Source organism: Osmia bicornis, chromosome 2 (assembly GCF_907164935.1).
Source record: "Osmia bicornis bicornis chromosome 2, iOsmBic2.1, whole genome shotgun sequence".
NCBI classification, from domain to species: domain Eukaryota; kingdom Metazoa; phylum Arthropoda; class Insecta; order Hymenoptera; family Megachilidae; genus Osmia; species Osmia bicornis.
In genome coordinates this window covers 12,543,482-12,566,641 of record NC_060217.1, presented here as the reverse complement: position 1 = coordinate 12,566,641, position 23,160 = coordinate 12,543,482, and the positions used below count along the sequence as shown (strand labels likewise).

Here is a 23,160-nt window from a genome sequence, read left to right as displayed (position 1 = left end):
GGTTCCTCCGAGACTTCTCAGCTCCAAGATATTCCTCGTGGAGTTCGGTAACCATTCGGTAGCTTTAAACGCTGTAATTACGCCGGAGCTGCTGCGGACTCCAGTATCTGTTTCAAACTGACAATCAATTATTAACCTCCGTTCGCTTCGTACCGTTCTGCTACGCTGCTCTTTGCAAGTTAATTGGATTAACTTTAATAATTCATTAAATTACAAAGAATCTTTCAGTTTCTAATTAAAATAGCTGGAAGGCTTAAATCCAAAATGAAAGATCGTTACATCAGTATAAGACGCAAGAAAAATCCTTTGAATTTCGTTTTTACGCAAGCGTGTTTCGCGCGCGACCGTGTAAAACGGCCTTAATAGGAGTGTTTCCTGATCCCGGAACGAGTAACGAGACTGGTATACGTATAGCGAAGGGTTCGTGGGAAGACGAACGTCGGGTCTGCTTTGCCCGAGGGTACACGCACACAATGGTCAAGGTACGTGCACGTATATCCTCGGCAACATCGACGGGAGACTCGTCGTTGCACTCTCGGGAGTGCAGTTGCAGTCGCAGAGCAGAACGGAGAAGATAGCACACTGGTGATGGTCGGTGGTTAGTAGTAATAGATGTCAGGGCCAAATCCCCTAGCCCCCACGATCTCAATTAGATCAAATGACGCGCGATTAAGCGTGATTAGCCGCGAACCTTTCAGTTTTTCCTCGCTAATGGACTCCGGGCTAAAACTGGAGTCTCATTGAACGCGTCCGACAGCTTATCGTGGACAGATTTTTCTTTTTCTTTTCTTATTGGATTCTTATTGGAAGCAAGTTTCGAATCGCGCGCCATAGAAATGGCACTTTTTAACCATGCGAATCCCGACGAACTAAAGCTTTATTAAGTTCGACGATCGGTGCCATTCATTAAATTTCTTTCACCGAGGTAGCAGCGTGGTCGGTAGCCGTAACCATCAAACCGCCCCCCTACCTAAGCGGTTTTTCCCCTTGCGACCCCAGCTACCTCTCTCATCGTACAGCCCTGGGCTCGAGTAGAACAACGCCGGGCACCGTGCTACGCCGTGGAGAAGGCAAAAAGAAAGAGAATAACCTTACGGGGAATAGAAGCAGCGTTTCCCAACCACCGTGCTTTTGTTCCCTTTCGACACGTGACTGAGAATGCCCCACACCCTTTAAGGAAAGCGCCGATACCTTTGTTTCTTCTATTTTCACGAGACTCCTTATCCTACTTAGCAATCCAGCCTCGTCCTCTCCGACGCTGTTGTAATTATTCAAGAGCAAGCGGTCAAGCCAGTAGCGATACTTGGAGTAAAAGGTGTACGACCTCTCGATATCGCTTTAAATAAAACAATAGATGCGTCCAAGATTTAGAAGAATAAATTCTAATCCGTATCCATCCTCGTTTGTCGTAACCTATATCATCTCGGAGCTCTCTTGAACATCTCCAGTCTGGAGGAATTAATTTCAAGCTCTTAATGACCGCGGTTTATATTTAGAACCACGTTTGTTTGCCAGTAAAACGAATCCGCTTCGTAGCTGCAGTTGGTTCGGAGAATCGTAACGATTGGGAAACCCTGAAAGAGAGGACTCGGACGCGGTTATGCAGCCGGGAGTTTTGTGTCCCGTAGCACCACCGCGTTACTCGAACGAGGAACGGGAGGGCAAAGGAAGAACAAAGAAAGAGGGGAAATGGAAGAAAGGGAGACGTAGAGGGCAGTGCACGCGAGGTGGAGCCGCGAGGCACGCTCATTAGAAATAATAATAATTACCATCGCACGAATAATAAATGTTGCCGTTTGCTCGATACGTGGCTAACCGGGAAGCAACTTAACCACCACTGGCAAACGGTAATTAAATAAATGAAATATGCACGCGCAATGATTTATTTCTCCTCGACGCGACGCTTCCATTCCGCCCGGTTGAAACTGTCATCTCGTTCCGTGAATAATGCCGGAGCAGCGAAGAAAAGATGGCGTCAGAGAAATCAAGCACGCGGTCAGTCTGCAGAACCGTTATTTACACGCACACGAGAACAAACCGTGAAAGGTTTTCTAGATATTACTTCGGATTCCGTTGACGATGGATTATGTAAACAGTCTGTTCCTTCAAGGGACAAGATTATTTTAATCAAAAAACCGGATAACGTCGGTGACGTCAAGCATGTCCAGCATAATTTCTGTAGATTGAAAACGAGGAAAAATGTGGTTGTACAAGATACTAAGAAACTGTGTGGCGTCATTTTACAGGGAATATATTAGTCAATGGAGTTTAGTAATACCGTGATCTTACTAGCAAAGTCAAAATCGAAGAATCGACGGAGAAAGGAGGCCGAAAGGGTAGGACGCACGAGGAGAGACTTTAAAGAGCCTTCTCTCACAGGGGGAACAGGTTCCCGGCATGGTTACCGCGTATTCACCGAGCTGAAAACCTTGAGCTCCATGGACAGAGAAAGAAGCGACTCCTCTCGCTCATTTCTGATGCAGTGGCTACGGGTTGCTCTTTCCAGACACACGATACGAATTGAAAATTCAAAGTCGAAGCGAACCCGCGAAGCGAGTTGCTTTCGTATCGAAATTACTTCGAGTCGATCGTGGAGGGTAACTGGAGGAATTCCAAGGCAACCGTCTTCGGGGAATAACGCCTGCGGTTCTGCGTCTCGACGCCCTGTGCTCGAACGACGCTCAAGGGACAAAAAGTCACGGAACCAGACGCGTTATGAGAACATCTGTTGAAACGAACGAACCGGAAGTCGACGACGAAGAGGAAGACGATGCAGCGAACCCGATTCGAGAGGAATCGTGGTTACGCTGATTTCTAAAGGCAGGCGACTGTACGCACCTGATAGAGTCGCCCCCACGCTTGAAACTCGCCCGAGCAAGATGGCGGGGAGCGGTGGGGCCCAGAACGAGTCCCTCGCTCGGTTCAGTTGCTGTTCGTACGTCGGGCCCCGTTGATACGTTACGCGGCCTCGTCCCGAAATTCATTCGAAAATTATTCCTTTACATTATACTCGCAGAGACAGCGACGTAACAAAAGAGAGGGAGAGGGAGAGAGAGAGAGAGAGAGCGAGTCTGACGTGCCGCGTCAGACATTAACTCTCGACACGACGCGTTCATCATTCTTATCCTTCCCCTCTCTTTCTCTTCTCTCGCGCTTCGACCACGTTAACGAGCATCAAACCGAATTCGAATCGTGCGATCGACGGACAAACGGTGAATCGTGGTGAGGTGTCGATACTCGGTGGGTTGCTTCCTAACCCCCCTCCGAATTATCGGTGATCGGAAAAGAGACGTAGGAAACGGGCAAGGAGAAATTTGGAGGAAAAGCGACGCCTCCGCAAGAAGGAAAAAGACGATCGACCAATAAGCGCGTGCTTCCCGCGCTATTGGCCCCGTCGGCATAACCAAAACAACCACGGAATCGAACGAATCTAGTCGATTTCCGGAGTGGATTTTCAGTGCTGAATCGAGAAAGGTATTGTTCATTGAAAGTTTTCGATAGTTTTCCGGATGCTAGAGGTTTTTAAGTGGTTATTCAAATTTTGGTGGTGGATTTTCTTTGTCGCACAGATTTCCACATCAGCTTCGAGGCTTGTGCGGTCACGTATCGCGTATTCTATGCAAAAACAACTGAAACGATAACTCCTTATCTACGAAAGAAGTTTAAAAACACTGTTGAAAAGTGTCAGCTTACGTTCTAATCTCGGGAACGACTACTGAACCGTAGATCAACCATACCGAAATTACGTGTTCGCAATTACGATTACTTATTTGAGCTTCGACGATTGGTAGCGCGTAACGTAAACAGCCGGTAACCTTTCCGAAACGAGCCTTTCTGTTCAATCGTCAACGACCACGTGCGAAACTATTTTCTACCATCGCTCGTTACTTATTAAGGTCGTCCTCAATCGACCCCAATTGCTCGAATGCATTCTTTCGTACGTTTTAATCGCATATTCCTCTTGATCGACCCATTGTTCGCTCGATGTCATCGGTGAACGTACGATCGTTTCTAGCTACCTAACAAACCGTATGCTTTACCTACGAAAAACGGTAAACGTTCAGGTCAACTGGAAACGGTACGTCAGGTAAATCGGCTTAACCTTCGTCCCGAACTTTCCATTCCGCCTAAACCCTAACAGCTTTTCCGATAGATTTCCCGGATTTCCGTCGCTCAGGAACAAAGAAACAATCCGACGAATAAAACTCTGTCGTCACGCGAGAAGCTTGAAATTAGCTACAGGACTAGCCAGCGTGCCGGTCCTTCGTTTCTAGGTTCCGACGCGAGATAAAATTCTGATAAGACGCAAAGCTCCATAAATACACGGGTATTATCTCCGCGGTTCAGAAACTGACGGTAAACCGCCATTGTGTACATAGGAGATCCGAGTTTAACCACGGTTCCCGAAACTTTGACAGAGATAATGCAGCTTCCATATAATATCGTTTCGAGGAAACGCCTAACCTATTTGAAACTTACACTCTTGGAAACGGGTTTTACCTGAAATTCATTCTCGCTCGGTAAAGACAGATTCTTGTTTGCCCCCTTTTTTTTTTTAATAATAAACGTTAGTTAGGTGACGACAGGTCCACAGGGGTCTTCGAACCCGAGATTTAATGAAAAATTCCGACGGGAAAGCGGCTCTTAACCTCGTTCGAGATACTCGAGTATCGAAGACGATGCTGCGCACATTTCACGCGGTCTGTCTCGCGCTAGTTTGTCACAAAACTGGTTTAGCCGGAATGCGAGTCTGCAGAATCGACCGAGCATTCGATCTGCCATGGGCGGAATAAACTGGTAATATTTTAAAAGAAGCCACGTTATAATTAGAAGTATCATAAAACTCGATGCACCCTGAAATGCGTTATTTATACTGCGCACTGTGTACACAGCATAACGCGATACCGGTCGTTGATAAATCCTACACTTTTTGGGGTTGATACGACGCGACATTCGATATTTGCGGTCAAAAGCCTGCTTCTTTCTCTCTTTACGGAGGCTGTCTCCGTTCTACTCGTTTTTCTTCTACCATCCTCGATTCTGGAAGCGGGGGACGTTTCAACGTAATTCATGTAACGCACAGCAGAGGATATTATACACCTACTTCCGGAACCCTGTTGGCGCGTTTCAATGCATCGTCTGAACGAAACGGATCTCTTTATCTTTCACACAGAACAACGAGTGTTCCGCTGATATTTAGACGAGGTTTTATCTTGATATATCTTGAAGCTTCCTGTTTCTACGTTTCATAGTTGAAGATACATTTAACGTTCAATTTTGAACAGTTTCAATGGTAATCGTGTAAGGTAGATTTTTAATCGCGAAGGTATTCACCTTTCACTCGATGACTAGGCGAATGCCCTTCGCTCGAACGATATTACTCGTCCAAGATAAGCGAGAGACAATGTCTTTCGGCCATGTTCCAACTTGCCCGGCCTAACCACGCGTTCAAATCTCCACACGGAGTTTCCAATACCTTTTCCCACCTGTGAAAGCCCGATATCCTTGACAATCTTGACTTACTCGCCGGTCGGTGATGTGCATTCGATACTTTCTCTTTGGATTTATAATAGCTTTGAACGCTGGAAAGACCGTTTCTTCGACTGGAGATAACTTATTAATTCTGTTTACCGTTATCGAGCAACCAGTATTCTTAAACACTGACGCATGCGGTGATGCAAAAAAAAATGGTTTCGCGGAAAAAAAGTAGCCTTTTACAGTTTGCAAGTGCAGCTGTCGCTAAACAATTAAAAATGTTGCAAGTTATTCGTACTTGACCCCGATGGGAACTGTAATTCATGGTTCACGTAAAGGTTTCAATTATGTGTTTTGTTTCTTTCTTTTTCTAACATTTCAAACGTCTTCATTTTCTAGATTTCAAATGTTTTTATTCCGGATTCATATTCCATTAGAATTTTTGATGGAATTGAAATCTCTACTTGTCGAGTATATCTACCATCGAGATACGTTATTTGTCTTTCGTTTCTGACTTACGTTTGCATGTGGAATCAGCACCTCTTCTCTGCCATCTGTATTTGAGCTTCGAACAGTGGCCTCGACGATATTTATACAAATCCTTAGCGTGCAAAAAAAACTTGCCATTTCTGTTTTTCCTTTATATTAATTAACATTTCGTCTGGCGATGTAAAAGATAGCCGAGCTCGATAACGTTTCCCACGCGAGTTCCCCGGGTGAACTCGAACCCGTGGGTGTAATTTATGCCCGTTTACGTGGCTCGAATCGATTGCCCGCGATTCGTACGAAAGTGGTAGAGGGAACAAATACTCTTTGTTGTCGAGAAAAAGAGCGCCGAGGAGTATCGGAGATCGAGTTGCGAAACGTATCGGGCGTAAATGTTTAACCAACGATTTGCTCCAGTAATTTATTCCAAGAACTAAACCGTACGCTTGAATCGCGAGGAAACATTATTAAATGTTTATCGAGCTTTCGTAAGGTGGTCGGAAAGCCGGGAGGATTCTCATGAATTTTCATCGGATCCACTTAGCTCGTTAACCTTGATTAATTGGATCTCCTGATTATCCTTAATGACAGGTTACTGATCGCTCGATCTTAACGCTTCGACGATGTCGCATTTTGCAGAATCAACGATCTTTTTATTTTCGGAGCTTCGGTATGATTTTCAATCCTAATTTATATCAATCTGCACTCTAAAATAACGAGCGAATGAAAGCTCGTTAACCTTAATTAATTGGATCTCCAGATTATCCTTAATGACAGATTACTGATCGCTCGATTTTAACGCTTCGACGATGTCGCATTTTGCAGAATCAACGATCTTTTTATTTTCGGAGCTTCGGTATGATTTTCAATCCTAATTTATATCAACCTGCACTCTAAAATGACGAGAGAATGAAACACTCCACTGACTATTTGCAACCACACCTCGAAACTTTTCAGACTTCCGTGATTGTCCGATCCTGTATCGAGGCTCGTTCGATCGAGCTGTTAATCGAGTGGGAAACTTTAAACGAACGAACAAGATACACCTCTATCGATTGCTTTTAACCCTTTGACTGGTATCCGGTCTCGTAGACACACGACCTTTTACCGTGACGATGACCCGTTGAATTTTTATACAATCAGGGTATTTCACCGAATAAGGAGCCACGACGAGCTGTAACAGCGCGAAATTCGAATTTGAAACCCGTTCTTCCCGTGGTCCGTAACCAGAGACGAGTAATTCGTGTACAACGGGTTGCCAGTCGCGGTCGGGAGTGTCGTGGCTCCGAAAACCACCGTCTCGTGGGTGCGCCGCACCCAGAGCTGTACTTTAAAATCGGAATCCGATAGCTGCGTCGACAGAAGTCGAGGATCGTTTAACGAGAAACTTGCTACGTGTTCGTTAATTTTCCAGTAGAAAATATGGAGAAAAGAAAATTTTTTAATAAGAAGATTCAAACACTCGCGGAGTACTCGAAGAGGGTAAATTGAAGAAGCGCTCGGTAAGGAGTTGGAAACAAACGAGAACGAAGTAGACTCGGTTCTTTACGAGCTCTAATGAATTGTCCCAATGATCGTTAAAGTAGAAGTTCATGGTAGAAAGTGCGCGTGTTGGCTTTTCTCGTGTCCACTCGAGCCAACATGGCTTTTGCCTTTCCTCCTCTCTTTCGTTTCATCGGAAACACTCGTGTAACTGGTTTGACTCGTATGCTTCGTTTATTAACCATCAGCGTATATTTCGAAGAAACGTAACCGAGGATTCGTGGAAGTCCTTAGGATTTCTTAAAAATCTCCTCCTACGCTTTGTAACAATATTACATTTTATGTAAAATAAGAAATTTTTAATACAAATTACCCTGTAAAGTATTAAAGCAGGAGACGCGATGGTAGGAAAAATGATAGATCGTTTTAAATCATCCATCGCGTCGAAATGACCGCATACGACAGATACACGAAGGGTGTGAAATTACACGCGCGTACTCGCGAGCGTGGACGCGTGTGTTTGCAACCGCTTGCAAACTGTGTACCGCGAAATAAAGAATCGCGAAATCTAACTGTAGTCAGCTTGTAACGTTACACCTGGTCATCCTCGTATTATACTTGGCTAGAGAATTTAATTACTAATATTTCTATTCTAATCCGATTAATTGTTCAAACAAGAGTTTCAGTGTTCGCGAATCGAGGGAAATGGAATTTCCTAGGGACAAAAGAGTCTCTGTTGCACGCGTCGATGTTGGCAATCCTGCATGCCTGCAAATTGACCCTTTGTAACGGCACGTGTCTCCTCCGCTATCAATTAATTAACTAATAAACTTCCTACGGTCCTACGATTCGCCTGTTTCAGTTTACGAAGCTTGGATACACGAACGTCTTAACGTTCACATCGTGATTGCTTTTGTTCTTATCCAATTAATTTATTCTCGGAACTTAATTGAACCTTTCAGAATATTTGTTAATTAAATTCTGAATTCATTAATATACCTCGTGGCCTACATCGAGCTTTTTTCTTAGCAAGCATGAAAGGGTTAAATGCGATTTCTCGTACACGACGAAAGAAGCAGCGTTCTCGAGACGGCCGAACAAAAATCCGTTCCAAATGGTCATAGACCATTCTTGGCCCGGCTTTTGTTTCGCCACGAGAACAATCGTACAGTCTGAAGAGCGTATCGATCCTCTGTACATCTGCCGTTTCCGGCTCTGCAAGGTTGCTACCGGTACTCCTCGAAAACGCTCCCAGAGTGGCCGGAAACGGGAAACTTTTCTGCAAACTATCTTGAACTCTCAGTTTCCGTTGTTCGCGGTTATTCCTTCTTCTCTCACGATAAACAATAACGCACGTCATCGTCAGGATTTCTGAAATCGAATTGCTCGATATCTCTCACGGTCCATTACACTCGCGAGTGAAATTTCTCTCCGAGTTTCTTCACCCTTCTCTTGCAAGATAATCCTAAATCAAGGATGGGCGATTATTTTGGCTCGAAGGTGACTTTGTGGACCTTTTCATTGATTAACTTTGCATTTCAGAAAGGTATAAATTGTACCATAATCGGTCGCGCTCGGGAAGGAAATCAGAAAAATCCCCGTCCTAATCGATTCGATCGCCCGGTATGCTTAATTCGTCGCACAGTGAAGTTAATCGGTAATTGCTAATCGTCGACTCCAAAATCGATCGGAAAAAGGCAGGATAAAGGTTAAAAGCGTACCGGCAGTGTTCTTTGACTAACTCGCAAGTGCATTGACTCAGCGAACTGACTTACGAGAGAAGAATGTAAATGCTCGAGGTTGATCGTGTATCGATGACAGAGTCGCAGCTCCGATCGCGATTACTCGAATAGTTTGCAGCGTGCATCCGCAAGCTGCGGACCATAACCGCTTCTCCAAAGAAGATTTCCTCCCAACCAGATTAATGTACATTTGTAATCCTCGAATTAATCTCGGTTAGCAGGCTTAGTCTACGCTATTCAGAATCTGCCGAATTAAAAATTGTATCGTGTACGAGTGTAATTTCTTGTTTGATTTTTCAGATACGTGATCGAGAATGGCGGTGTTCGGATTGGTGTCCGCGGTCGCGGGCTTCGTCAAGGTACGATACCTCGTGGACAAGGCGATCATCGATAACATGATCTTCCGGGCACATTACAGAATCACTTCTGCGATTCTGTTCGCCTGCTGCATCATCGTATCCGCTAATAATCTAATAGGTAAGTGACCATTCATCGTCGGACTTGCGAGATTAGGATGGTGCGATAGAGTTGGAGATGATTCTAGGCGCGAAGATAAGTCGAAAATGTACGACCGTTTGTACCGATACACTTGCATATGCATTATTAATTACTAATTATAATGTTTTAAAGAGTCGCTGCGACGTCTGTTAATAGGCACGATTCACGCCGTCCAATTCTTTTTTAATAGGTCCATTGTGAAACGAAATGCGACAAAATCAGACACAGCGATATTTCGCGTATTTCGTCGCGCCTTCTTCTGATGCCATTAGCTTTGAAAATTTTATTGCAATTAAGAACAGAATTTTCGCGCGAACCGTTGGATTAATCAGTCCGAATTACAACGAAGAAAAATGATCCTCTGATTCGAAACGCGTGAGCGCTACTGGGTCATAGATCAGTCACGGTTGCATAAATGCATCGCAGGGCACAGACGGTCGTGATTAAACTCGTGCATCGGTGTCCCGTTTCGAGGACACATGTTTATTTAATGACACACCTAATATTACATCTGCTCGACAGTCTGGACGAGACATTTAGACGAGATTTCGCTCGTTATCTTTCCGAGATAACTATTTCAAGACAGCGAATCTCCATTTACGATTAAAGTCTAACAAACTAGGGATTTCGTTACCGTTTCTACTCTGTCGTGCAAAAATTTACCTAAATAAAAAGGATTTATCTCGTCCGATGTATGTACTCTGTACGATCTCTGTCATCAAAGGGGAATTGGTCGTTGCATAATTTTACGCGTTATTGCGCTTGTAATCAAATGGATAACACGCTTTGTCAAACGAGGTCGTTTGCAATGTGCACGTTGGTCCAAACGTTCGAAGAACGTACGATGTTGATATAACAAATGCTACTCGTTCGACAAACTGATTAGACGAATCCTACCCTACGTAATCTCTTCGGAAAATCTGACTATGGTGTTTTCAGGTGATCCCATAAACTGTCTGAGCGACGGAGGGGTGCCGGACAATGTGATAAACACCTACTGTTGGATCACGTACACGTTCACGTTGCCTCACAACAACGCGAAACCAGTGGGCACCCACGTAGCTCACCCTGGTCTTGGCACCGATATCGGGGAGAAGAGGTATCACTCGTACTACCAGTGGGTGCCGTTCATGCTATTCTTCCAAGGTATTCTATTCTACATACCCCACTGGATATGGAAGCAATGGGAAGAGGGCAAGGTCAGAATGATATCCGAGGGCATGAGGGGAGCCTTGGTCGATAACAAGCCCGAACGACAGGCCAAGTCACAGCGACTGGTCAAATACATCTACGACACGTTGCACCTGCACAATACCTATGCGGCTGGTTACTTCTTCTGCGAGGCTTTGAATTTTGTTAACGTGGTAAGTGTTCGCGATGCGAAAGCTGAAGAAGCGTAAGTTCTTCTTTTGAAATAGAAAACTGACCACGCTTCGTTTCAGGTGAGCAATATATTCTTCATCGACACGTTCCTAGGAGGTGCATTCTTATCGTACGGTACAGACGTGTTGAAATTCAGCAACATGAATCAAGAACAACGTATCGATCCCATGATCGAGGTTTTTCCACGTGTGACCAAATGTACCTTCCATAAATTCGGTGCTTCTGGAACCATTCAAAAGTTCGATGCCCTCTGCGTCCTCGCCTTGAATATTCTTAACGAGAAGATTTATATTTTCCTCTGGTTCTGGTTTATTATTCTGGCAGTACTATCTGGAGTCGCTTTGCTGTACAGCATGGCTGTTGTCTTGTTGCCTAGTACTCGAGAGACCATCCTTAGGAAACGGTTCAAGTTTGGTACATCGACTGGTGTCAGTGCGCTCATCAGGAGAACACAGGTAAATTATCGGACAATGTTAGTTCATCGTCCATCTGACTTTGTTTCAGGTTTTTCATTAAAATTACGAATTAAACATATTTTAATACTAAGGAACTGGGTCATGAAAGTTTCGAAATTCTCATCTCTTTTCCTACTGAACACACGCAAGTGTTCAAATATTTGCACACCTTCGCGTACAGTTTGTTGAACGTATCTATTAGTTGGTACATAAATTTTCAGGTCGGTGATTTCTTGTTGCTTCATTTGCTCGGACAAAATATGAACATAATGATGTTCAACGAAGTGCTGGACGAGCTGTGTCGTCAACTCCACCTGGGTTCCACCAGCGGTGCGTCGCCAACGTCGGTGCCGTCCGCACCCAGCACCCTCGAAATGTCACCAATTTACCCGGAGATCGAGAAATACGCGAAGGACACGGAGATCTAATATCGAACCCCTCTTTCGATCACATCTTTGCCTTCTCTTTTGTATTGTGATAACGCCGAGGGTGATCTCCGACACCTTTCGGTCTCGTGAGATAAGGTTTCTGCTATGGATGGTTAATACACCGCAAACCGGAATTCTTGCCACTTATTGACAGAAAAGATAAAAATTATACTAAATGTTCAACTCCTTGCATTTAAAATTATCGTAATTAATACTTTGACTTTCATGGAAATTTTGCACGAGTTTGCGTTCTACACCGTTCATAGCTCGAGCCATTGTTAGATTAACAAACGAATGTGTAACGTGGATTAACGCTGAATAATTTTTGTCACTGTTAAATTTCGCCATCGTCGCGACAGCGTAAACGATTTCCATGCAATTATCAATCGAAAAATCGATCATTAGACGGTGATTCAGAATTCCTATCTGCGTTACACGTTCACATTCCTTCTTTTGTATTATTATCGCATGCTGCGAAGAGACAAGTGCCTTTCAACGAGGATATTATCGAGTTTCGTTCAACTGATCTTCAACGAAGCACAGTAATATTCCTCAACGTTGTCGAATAATAATATTCTTCAAATACGAACGAAGAGGATTCTGGTTCGTAAGAGAAACGTGGTATTGCAAAAATTATATATATATTTTTTTTAAATGTAGGAAAAGATATTCTAATAATCGTAGAATTAAAAATTTTCTAGAGGTACAAATTGCCGGGGAAAGAAAAGTGGTATATCATAAACGTAAACGTGGTACGTTTGAAACATGCTTATTGAAAAATTCTTTTAATATCTAAGCTAACATTTATTTTGAAAATACCACGTGTTAAAAGGCAACAGGAACGAACCTTCGTGGTTGTTTTAAGTTTTTTTTTTATATGCATATGCAATTGGTGCAATTATCGTAGGAAAGTTAAAAAAAAAAAAAAAAAAGAATTTAGTATAATATGTATATGAAATTTTGTTATCAAAATTTTACGCATTTAGGGGCATTCCCAGTTATTTACGTTAATGATTCGCCATAAAGTATCTTGTGGTTGACTAGTAGTAAAAATGCAAGCTCGATGCAAGCTTATCCTTAAAATTAATTAGTGAAAAGTTTGTGAATAGACTTGATTTAAGTAAAGTTTCTTATTATATTCTACTTAAAAATGAAATTGGACGCGTATCGGTTTGGAAATATTCCAATATAACTTTCCACGAGTTTTCTTTTTCTCACGAGAAACTTTCTCTGAAAATCAAAGTTGGAAATAAGCCATTCGAAATGATGCATAATAACGCTGAAAATCCACGTGTCTTCGCAGCTAAAGATCAATGTTAAACGCTCATATTCTTTTTTTTTCTTGCGAGAATGATATACTGGGTGTTCGAAAGTTGAACGATCGAGCTTTGTTGTTACATTCTACGAATAGAAACGAGAACTAGGCGTTGTTTGTTCCTGCTTTTACTCACAGAACACGTGAGGTTCGATCGTTCAGCTTCGGAACAGCCTATATAATGCTGCCGTTAATAGATATAGAATGACAAATAATAACTTTGTGAGTATTTGGTTTAGTTTATTATACTATTAGTCGCGTTTCAAGTGATATATTATATTACATGTACAGGATATTTCATAACACACGGAGCTCCTAAGAGGGATCCGTTTGTTTTGAAGGAGCCTGTATATAAGTTACGATAGATGTTTAAGACAAACGAGACAGATGTGCCTTTTTCATAGAATAATACCGAGAACAGTGTAGAATTTATACGTTAAGACAATGCTCATTGAACGACGATTGCGCCGAAACGAAGACTGCCAGCAGAAGTGCAACGTTCGACCATTAAAAAACGGAGCAAAAGAAAAAAAAAAGACAGAATTTATAATAATAAAGAGTGGTATTACTCTCTTTCGCTATATATTTCTATACACGTCGTACCTGCGTGTTGTCCGATATTACGAGACAAAGGAGGACTCGTTAATCCTTGCGTTGCGTGCCATTTCTCAGAGAGTTCAACTCTCGAAACAAGCAACGATAGGAGGAAGTTCGTAATCGTTCAATAAATTCCATTAAGAGGTACGATTGAAATCGGCGAGAGAAATAACGCGTTTCGTACTCTCTCTCTCTCGTATATATATGCTCATCATGTCGCGAGGTTACTTTCGATTTGACAAAATGCTTTCCTTTCTAACTTACCGATTTCCCCAGTCCACCTTGTTGATGATTCGCAGCTTGAGCTCCCGTGTTTGGTCGGTCGTCAGGGTGCCACCCAACAGTTGTCGTCGCCATTCTAACAGCTCCAGCATCACCTTTCGTAGCGTCACGAACTTGTACGTCTCTCGTTCCTAATTAACGATTAAAAAAAAAAAAGATAGATATCAGAAAGGAAGATGCATCAGCGGCGGAACTTAAATTATCTGAACGGCGTTTGGATAACGGAAGGACGACACGGTTTTGAGTAGATATTTTGAAATAAAGAAATTCTTGGTCGAATATCAACTTGCGATTATTACACCAGACGGTAACAGGTTTAAAAGCTTCGTTCTTTCCATTTACGCGTCTCCCTCTCTGGCTAGATTTTTCATAATGTAAAAAGTGTGTCGCGAAACGACGAAGCATTTATCCGTTATCGAGGAAAAGAGTGGCAGCCAGACGAGAATTGTAGGTAGAAAGGAAAGAGGCCGAGTTCACTCACCACGTACAGTCTCTTCCAAATACCGTCCCATTCTCGAAGAACGAGGGTGACTTCGCGAACCACCGGGTCCTCTAGAGGTATGACAGACTCGTACAACCCTTCGTTCTCGATTTTGCAGGGTTTCAGGTGGACGTACGAGCTTGGAAAGATTCCCTTCACCGCGCGATTCTTCGTCGAAAAGCCCCTGTACCATCCTGCGAACAGAAAACCAACCGATTGACAAGATTATCCTCTAATACCTCTTAACACCTTGATTTATTTCTTCGTTTTACCTGCGCATTCCTCGAGAATCTGCACGGTTTCGCCAATTTCCAAGGGTAGGCCATATCGCGTGTCGCCTCGCCAATTGTAAACAGCTGCGAAAATATAGATCGGGTGTCATTAATTTCAGATTAACAGGTGTATTAATATACGAGTCGCGTGTCGGCTCGACGAGAACAGAGTTCAACGCGTATATTACACCCTGCAAATATTATGATTCGTGCCGCAGATGGCCGGGTGGAGAGGAAGCAAGATCTCTCGAACGGTTTTAGTACGCGAAAGGAGCCGGAAATTAGACGGTTCTTGGATAATTCCGCGGAAAATTTGCACAGGGAGTAATGGTAAGTTTGTTCGGTCGGGTACGTTTCGTCTTTGTTCGTCGTCGGATGAAATGTTTAATTCATGTTCTAAGTTCAAATCCGCTGCTTCAATTTAATCCGTCCGAGGTCTTATTACGAGAGCGTACATTACTCGTCGTTCGCTTTATTTCTTACTCGAATGATCAACAGAAAGTGTTTGACGATAGACAACTCTTTAATAAATAATGCAAGCATTGATTGTCGAGAGAAAATAGCTAATTAGGTAAGGCGTGGAACGATCTAAAAGCACCGTTAACTTCTGATTACTGAAAGTTAGTTACTCGCCTAAGGCGTTAATGGCAATAAAAGTGTTAGGAAAAGAAGAAGAAGGGTAAGGAGGGAAAAAGGATCGATGTATGTCCTTTCGTGGAAGTGTCAGGCCTCGATAAACGAACTCCGGGGCACCGGATACGCGTGACGATGCACGCACGACGAGCCAGCTTCCGGTCCTCCGACAGAGAAACGCACGCGAGACGCATCTGAATGAGCGTGTCTCTCTGGCAACGGAATGTGTGTTTGCTCGCCCACGATCACTCACACAACCGCGATAACGTGTGCCTCGATACTACGTTCTGAAACTTTCGTTTAATTTCGACCAACCACGATGAATCTCTATTTCCTCCATCCTCCTCGTGAAATTCGTAACATTTTTTTCTTACTTTCCTGCCTTCATTTCTTTTCTACGTTCGAGGCAATCATTCGGAAATGTTTTAGAAGTATATACATTGCCAGTGGAGCAGTGGAGGCGAACAAAGGGAGAGACGTTGAAACCTTCGCACCCATAGCTCCCTACATCGCTTTTCCCCCGTGAGTTTTCCCGGGGAATTAAATCGATAACTCCCTTTCCTACCGTGCAAAACATTCGCCACGGGAGATCCCTGCTCTGACAGAAACTATACGTTCCTCCTCGTCTCTCCCCGTCGACCACGGCGCGTGTACGGGGTGCTCGGCGATTCGAGGACACCCTCTGTCGAAGAAGAGGATCCTTGCCTCTGTAATGTCAGGTACGAGGCATTACAACGAGCTATTCCGGAAGTTGGAGATTCTTCATGGCAAAACATCACGCTGTTGGACCCATTGTAAGAAACGTGAATGTCGTTCGAAGGTATTTACAAGAAATTTATTTCAATCGCAACGCGAAATACAAGCGAAGTTTTTAATATTATATTCGTCGTGACAAAAGTAGACTCTAGTTGCAAGATGGTTCGGGAAAAGTATTGGGAAAAATAGGAAGGTCGGAGTTATCGCGAGTCCGATGGTCGGTAAGGGATGAATCGTTAGGAATAGAAGGAAGGATTTGGGAGTTTTGGGATGAGAAAACCGAACTACACGATACCGAATGATTCGGTATACAACAGGTGTTAGATTTTCCAAAATTGTATCTCGAGGATGGTTGAAACTCGAACACGCCTGTTGGAATCGACCGCGTCAAAATGGTTGGCAAGGGAGGGTTATAATATCTTTGGGGTGGCGGTGCAGGAACAGGGGATGGACCCCCGAAGAAACCGTAAACAATGACATCTGAAATCATCCCGGACGCCTGGCTACCGATCGAACATCACCCTCTTCATCTTCCCCTACGAGGTTCAGGGGTTGGGCTCTTTCTTTTCTCTCCTTTCCACGCAGAGCAACAGCACTGATTCCAAAAGAAACACCAGCTAAGGAATAATCTCCATTTTCATTCCTAAAAGGTCGAAGCATCGATCGATACTCGTGTAGAAATAATTTTCGACAGGTTCGATTATTATTCCACTGGAGTTGCTACTTGCGTCATATTAATCGAGCTATCGTTAACGAAAGGTGGGACAAAGATTGCTTTGTTCTTCCGCTCGAGGCGTGTAATTGAAATGTTTGAAATGCTTCGAAGAGAGTCAACGCGTCAACTGGCATGCTCGTTAATGTGAGTCAACATTTGATTCTCAATAATCACTCGTAATCAATGCGAGTCTTGAATGACAAAGAAAACGTGCGACAAGCAAAATTCTATTAATCCTTCGGTTTTAAACTACTTCAAATCTAACTGAACGATGTCTGTGTTTATATGGCGGCAGAGTTGAGAAACCAGGGTGGCTGTTCGACACCTGACAACGTTCCAGATTTGTTTATGTTTGTGGTAGAGGAAGCAGCGGAAACGAGGCCCATTTTCAACCCAGAGCTGTGCTTCGACTGGGAAATATATTCGCGAGTAAAAAGTGACTTCGACGACTTTGAGCAAGACAAGGTCGTCTACTCGATGCAAATTATTATCTGGTTGCATTTCGTCTTAGGGGACCAAGAATTTTTGGTTAAAAAATATCAAATCTCGTAGTTTTCGACCTGAAGATAAGATTTGATATTTTTTAACCAAAAATTCTTGGTCCCCTGAAACGAAATTTGACCGATTATTTTACTCTTTTACTATAACTATTCGCCCTGCACATTTATTTACTAAAATTCTGGGATTACACTCTAGTGTAAATGGTACATTTACCGATCGTATCAACGGAATGAATTTAATGCGCTTGGGAAGACTCAGGTTCGTTTGTAAATGCTTTTCAAGCGTTCCGTGATAAGAGGTAATAACGTGGAAGGTAATTCGCACGGCAACACGTGCCACGTTAAAACACCAATCGCAGCGTTTACGTCCACGCAGTCAAGTTCCGTGGGATTACCGACGATTGCTTAACGAATAATAAAGCAATCGAACGAGTATCATAGAGTATCTCAATCGCCAAGACGATGCTAGCTAATTTAACGTAGTATTTTGAAAAATGTCCTCCTTATCGCGACTCTATTAACGGACAGCGACCTAATGTTTCCCACCGATGGAACACGTTCCAAAGAGAAAGAAAAGTTCTTAAACACGGAAACTCGAGGAAAACTTGTGAGGATCTAAAGTGGCGCGGAAAAGTTTCCACGGAGTTACCTTTTTTAGCTCTCTTCTGGTGGGGGCGAAGCAAGATTAAAAACACGAACAGAAAGACGAATACAGAGCTGAAACTGTTCTTATTTTGGAATTCTTTAAATTGCTCGATGGACAAAGAGCGTTACTATTGGTAGAATTGATGAAACGATAAAAAATTTTCGATGACTCGGCGAGAGTTACGACATACAGGTTAGGAAGGTGACAAGGCAAAATTTTAACCTATTAACGAGGAAATATTCTTTTCATGTTTCAAAGTCGTTAACTTCTCATCCAGTTCCGATTCACGACGCGGGATCACCTTCAACTTGAAACAGCAGAGGCGTTTCCGGTTGATCGTGGATACCATTTTCAATCGGTCGTTAGACGTTTCAATTACCACTACCTCGAACTAAACAGAATAATTATTCTATCGCTGGAAAATATAGCTTCTTTTCGCATGCAAATTTTACGTACCTGAAACGGCGATACACCGTTTGAAAGAGTATTCTTTGATCAAAGGTTTCGCTTCGTGCATTTCACGCGCCTTTTTACCACGTTTCCCCGACTCTCGAAAGCTCGCGAACCAATAGGAGTCGAGTACACGTTTTGTTAAGCCGCGTATCGCAATCGGCTCCGCGACGAAAATTGCCGGCACGTTGCTCGAGATACGATCTTCAAAGCGAAGCGAGATTAAACGCTCGAAAAAGTCATCGAGAATAAAAGAATGTCTACTTCGAAGTTATATAACCGCGAAATAGGACAATTTCACTGGAAAAAAGAGTCGACTCGACTACTCACGATGTATAACACATCCGCCTGTGACAAACTTCGTGGATGCTGTTGTACGGGAGAATTAATGTTGAAGTACAGTCTACCAACGTGCATCCCAGACGGGCAGACAAAACAAAATTAAACGGATGTAATTCAAGGATGCTCCACAAGTATCAGCTGACAGTGAAACAACTCGATCGGATAACACACGCAACAACGAATCCTATACGCAGGGACGAAACTTCGATCTCTCGTCCCCCTCCCCACCACTGCCGGTAAAACCATCTCGAAATCGACAAGTTATGGTGTGCGTAGACATCGAGGGAAAATTCATAGGGGGTGAACGATCGAAGCGTGACAATTTTTCCCCGCGTGCATGCACTAATACGGTAACAACGAGCAGCGCCAAAGCGAGATCGCGATTTATATAGTCCGGCGTTGTTTCGCTTTATCGGACTTTGCTTACTACTCGTGCACGATCAATGGATGAATGGGAACCGAAGTACACGCATAGCGGCACACGGATACGCATACGGCACGGCCACGATGTGCCAGCATGCAACCGTAAGATCTTTCGATACGATCGGTAGAATTGTTGACACGAAAAATTCCGGTGTCCGATGCACCGTATTTACAATCGTCGACACGGTGTGTCGCGCGTTCAGCGACGAGAATCCTTGAGGATTGAGTTCTCGAACTCGTGTTAGAATCGCGCGGACATGCAACGAGGTGTTTGACAGATCCGCGGGGTCGATGCCGCGCGTTAATCGTGATAGTAACGCCTACGAAAACTCACCGACGCCGTACTTGGTTGTTTTCGTCGTTGTCCACATCTCGGAGCGGCTCGACGACGGGGCTACATGCCTTGCCAAACAGCCACGAACCACTCGTAGTATCACGAAAAATTCGAAAACACAAACATTGGGTGTGTTTGCCGCACAAGTGCCACCCTCACGGCTCTCTCTCTCTCTGCTCTAAGCCGAGCAACGTTGCCGATAGCTGTCGCGAACCTCCGCTGACGGCCGGTAATGACGCCACTGCTGCGCCGGTCACGTGCTCTTCAGGGACGTGCCTATTAGTCGTTCAACGAGAGATTCCATACCGCGTCGTACGACGGAATTTTCGTTCGTTCTGCGCATGTTTACTTTCAATGGCTCAAGCATGCGTCGTCTGCGCAAATGTCTTACGGCACTGGAGCGATATATTACTTGCTTCCTTTATTCATATTATTTTTCTCTATCATGTATATGACCGCGAAATTTGAAGTAAAAATAGAGAAACTGGTACGGTCTCTCGTTGAACGAATAATAAACGCTTCGTAGAGCCCATTTTATTCGTCTTCATAAACTTCAAGATTTTTTTCAGAAAAGTTTATATTGCCTAGAACAATGTATTGTTTGCTATTGTAGTGAGCGATAAATTTTATCTCTTGTACAGCGATTGAACTGGATATTCTTACGAAATCTTACGGTAAAAGGACAGCGATAACGTTGACTTGGTAAAAAATTTATCTTCTTAGGTCGAAGATTAGCTGAATAATGCATAGACGATCACAGATTTCGTCAAGTCCAGTCTACATTCCCAAACGCTTTCCTATGAATTAACAATTTTATTTATAATAAATACAATAATCATGAAGTAATGGTAAACCTACTATAAAAGATGTGAGACTTTCGCAAATTCTTTACTTTTATGTACAACTTTTTTTTCTTATATGATTAAGCGATGATAAAACCTATACGCTAAATGCGTAGCGCGATGTGGACCTGGAGCGTAGACTAGATCGAAGCTACGACGAGTCGAGAGTGTGCTGTTTTCCACTTTATTTATTAATGATATTTAAAAGTTAATGGGCTTTCCAAAGTACGCAGCCAAATGAGCTTCCTTCAGAGCTTCGGCGCACGTCTGAAAAAAATACCATATAACAAAGTCACATATACCGTTTACATTCCAGATTCAATTAAATTTCATTCGAATGTTTACCGGATGTGCATGACACGTTCTGGAAACGTCTTCCGCGCTTGCTCCATATTCCATAGCGAGAACAGCCTCGTTGATTAGTTCACCAGCAACCGAACCGATCATATGTACTCCTAGTACTTTATCCGTAGCATTGTCGGCTAAAACTTTAACGAAACCATCTGTTTCAAGATTTGTTTTTGCTCTAGAATTCGCCAGATGTGGGAATTTGCCAACTTTGTAGGCGATGCCTTCCTTCTTTAAATCTTCCTCCGTTTTACCCACCCAGCCAACTTCAGGATGTGTGTATATCACGCTAGGTACGCAATTATAATCGATATGTACAGCACCTTGACGGGGACAATGTATAATTAGAATCTAAAATTTTCGTTACGGTATGAACTAATGAATTTTCAAACGTATTTTTAATTACCTCCAGCTATGCCTTCAACCGTAATGATACCTTCTTCCTCTGCCTTGTGAGCCAACATCGGTCCGTGAATACAATCTCCAATGGCGAAAATTCTGTTTAAAAATAACTTTCTTAGAATGCTGTTTAAACGATTAGAAACGTGTTAAGATAATTTCCACCTACGAAGGTACCACTGTTTGGAATCGGTTATTCACGGGTATCCTGCCCTTTTCGTCCCTCTCAATTCCCATATCTTCCAATCCTAAATTAGACGTGTACGGCCTCCTGCCAACGCAAACTAAAAGTACATCACAGGCGATATCCTCCTTTTTGCTAGGATCTTTCGCGTCCTCGACGGATACCACGATTTCGCTGCCTGTCTTTTTTGCGGCGGTGACTTTAGTTCCTAACTTGAAACCTACACCCTGTTTGCTTAAGATTTTTTGTAACGTTTGACTAACTTCGGCGTCGATACCTGCTCCGCCAATCGATGGCATGAATTCGACTGCAGTTACTTGAGAGCCCAACCTATGATAAACGGTAGAAAAATTAAAAACGCATTCTTTGTACATCATAATAACTGCTGACTAAATAAAATACCTTTGCCAAACTGAGCCCAATTCCAGTCCAATAACTCCAGCACCAATGACTATGAGTCTCTTAGGTACCTGGCTTAGCGACAAAGCACCGGTTGAAGAGACAACTTGTTTTTCATCGATTTCTATACCGGGGAACGGCGTAACTTCGCTACCAGTTGCAATTATAATATTTTTGGTGTTAATTGTGCTTGCAACTGAACCATCAGGTTTAAGGGCGGTCACCTGATTTTGACCACTAATTTTCCCATGCCCTTTAACCCATTCAACTTTATTTTTCTTAAATAATCCAGCAATACCGCTGGTTAAAGCTTTTACTACACTGCGCTTCTGTTCCATCAACTTATCAAGATCTAGCTTAACATTTTCAACTGGAATAAGAAAATAAATTAAGTAATAATGACTGGCAATGTTGTATCTTAAAAAAAAAAGTTAAAAAACATACCTAGGACACCACGGTTTTTTAAATCTCCACTATGAGCCATATGATAATAATGAGAATTGTTTAAAAGGGACTTGGAGGGAATGCATCCAACGTTAAGACAAGTGCCACCCAATGTTTCATCCTTTTCCACGCAAACAGTTTTCATTCCCAACTGTGCTGCTTTGATGGAGGCTACGTAACCACCAGGACCACCTCCGATCACTACCACATCAGCATCTAGGGTGCTAGAGTACCTGCGTTGCTGTGCAGCTGTCAAGCCAGGTACAACACGTTTGACACATGTTGGCTGGTAACAACAAAAAATAGAAAATGATTACAACTTCGAAAGCAGTGATTTTTATTTTTTTCTTAAGTTTTCAACGAATCACATATCGGTGATATAACCAACGAATGCAACAGAGTGTACTTTCATCGAATGGTAAATTTAAGAAAGGCATTTGATTTTTCGAAAAGTTTGATTAACCTTGGGCTCGACAGAAAGGTCAATAACAAGTAGTATCTTGTGAATAATTCAAGATAACGTGTAAGAAAATTATTTGTCCTTCAAAATGTTACGAAATAGACGTTCAGACGAACAGTCCGATACGTGAACTTGATCTACCTAAAGAGGACACTTATCGCTGGGTATTTTAAAAACTTACCCTGACAGAAGTGGTCACTAAACTCCAAAAAGTAGCTTGCATTATAACTTTTCGCTAATTTATTTTCCTATCCGGTACAGAAGGGGTCAGAAGTAGAAGAGGTTTACGGCAGTGTTAAAACGAGCACTACCGGTTATTTCAATATCGTCCAACTCGTCTGAGCTCTGATAATTCGATACATCGAGGGCTACGTGTTTCAACGGTTCCA

The 23,160-nt window shown here is 43.0% G+C and overlaps 3 protein-coding genes across 8 annotated transcripts in view; 1 reads left to right on the top strand and 2 right to left on the bottom strand.

Moving 5' to 3' along the window:
- LOC114879692 (dedicator of cytokinesis protein 3) overlaps positions 1 to 20,398 on the bottom strand; it is a 30,138-nt gene extending 9,740 nt beyond the window's left edge. For all 5 annotated transcript variants that reach the window (XM_046290049.1, XM_046290051.1, XM_029194880.2 and 2 more), the window contains exons 1-4: positions 19,696 to 20,398; positions 14,897 to 14,980; positions 14,625 to 14,818; positions 14,126 to 14,274 (exon numbers count right to left, since the gene is read on the bottom strand). In XM_046290049.1, the coding sequence (XP_046146005.1) occupies positions 14,126 to 14,274; positions 14,625 to 14,818; positions 14,897 to 14,980; positions 19,696 to 19,732 (464 nt within the window). In that variant the 5' untranslated portion in view covers positions 19,733 to 20,398. The remainder of the gene's footprint in view (positions 1 to 14,125; positions 14,275 to 14,624; positions 14,819 to 14,896; positions 14,981 to 19,695) is intronic.
- Positions 2,916 to 13,837, top strand: LOC114879696 (innexin inx3). 2 transcript variants are annotated; one of them, XM_029194891.2, is made up of 5 exons: positions 2,916 to 3,474; positions 9,486 to 9,662; positions 10,623 to 11,047; positions 11,126 to 11,521; positions 11,743 to 13,837. In XM_029194891.2, exons 2-5 carry the CDS (start codon positions 9,500 to 9,502, stop codon positions 11,947 to 11,949), a joined length of 1,191 nt encoding a protein of 396 aa, XP_029050724.1. In that variant the 5' UTR covers positions 2,916 to 3,474; positions 9,486 to 9,499; the 3' UTR covers positions 11,950 to 13,837. The 2 variants fall into 2 exon arrangements, with proteins under 2 accessions (XP_029050724.1, XP_029050725.1); XM_029194892.2 differs by lacking the exon at positions 2,916 to 3,474 and adding an exon at positions 9,289 to 9,398.
- A 95-nt stretch (positions 20,399 to 20,493) lies between the features above and the next one.
- Positions 20,494 to 23,100, bottom strand: LOC114879695 (dihydrolipoyl dehydrogenase, mitochondrial). The gene is made up of 7 exons (XM_029194890.2): positions 22,953 to 23,100; positions 22,312 to 22,597; positions 21,871 to 22,237; positions 21,454 to 21,798; positions 21,292 to 21,383; positions 20,883 to 21,208; positions 20,494 to 20,804 (listed from the first exon to the last, which is right to left on the bottom strand). The coding sequence occupies exons 1-7, from the start codon at positions 22,992 to 22,994 to the stop codon at positions 20,739 to 20,741; spliced, it is 1,524 nt and encodes a 507-aa protein (XP_029050723.1). The 5' UTR covers positions 22,995 to 23,100; the 3' UTR covers positions 20,494 to 20,738.
- Positions 23,101 to 23,160: the final 60 nt, after the last annotated feature.

Coding starts and splice junctions, on each gene's coding strand:
- LOC114879695 (XM_029194890.2), bottom strand. CDS start 22,994: ATGCAAGCTACTTTTTGGAGTTTAGTGACCACTTCTGTCAGG. Junction 22,598..22,952: donor TAGTGACCACTTCTGTCAGG/GTAAGTTTTTAA, acceptor TGTTGTTACCAG/CCAACATGTGTCAAACGTGT. Junction 22,238..22,311: donor AAAAAACCGTGGTGTCCTAG/GTATGTTTTTTA, acceptor TTCTTATTCCAG/TTGAAAATGTTAAGCTAGAT.
- LOC114879696 (XM_029194891.2), top strand. CDS start 9,500: ATGGCGGTGTTCGGATTGGTGTCCGCGGTCGCGGGCTTCGTCAAGGTA. Junction 11,048..11,125: donor CTTTGAATTTTGTTAACGTG/GTAAGTGTTCGC, acceptor GCTTCGTTTCAG/GTGAGCAATATATTCTTCAT. Junction 11,522..11,742: donor CGCTCATCAGGAGAACACAG/GTAAATTATCGG, acceptor ATAAATTTTCAG/GTCGGTGATTTCTTGTTGCT.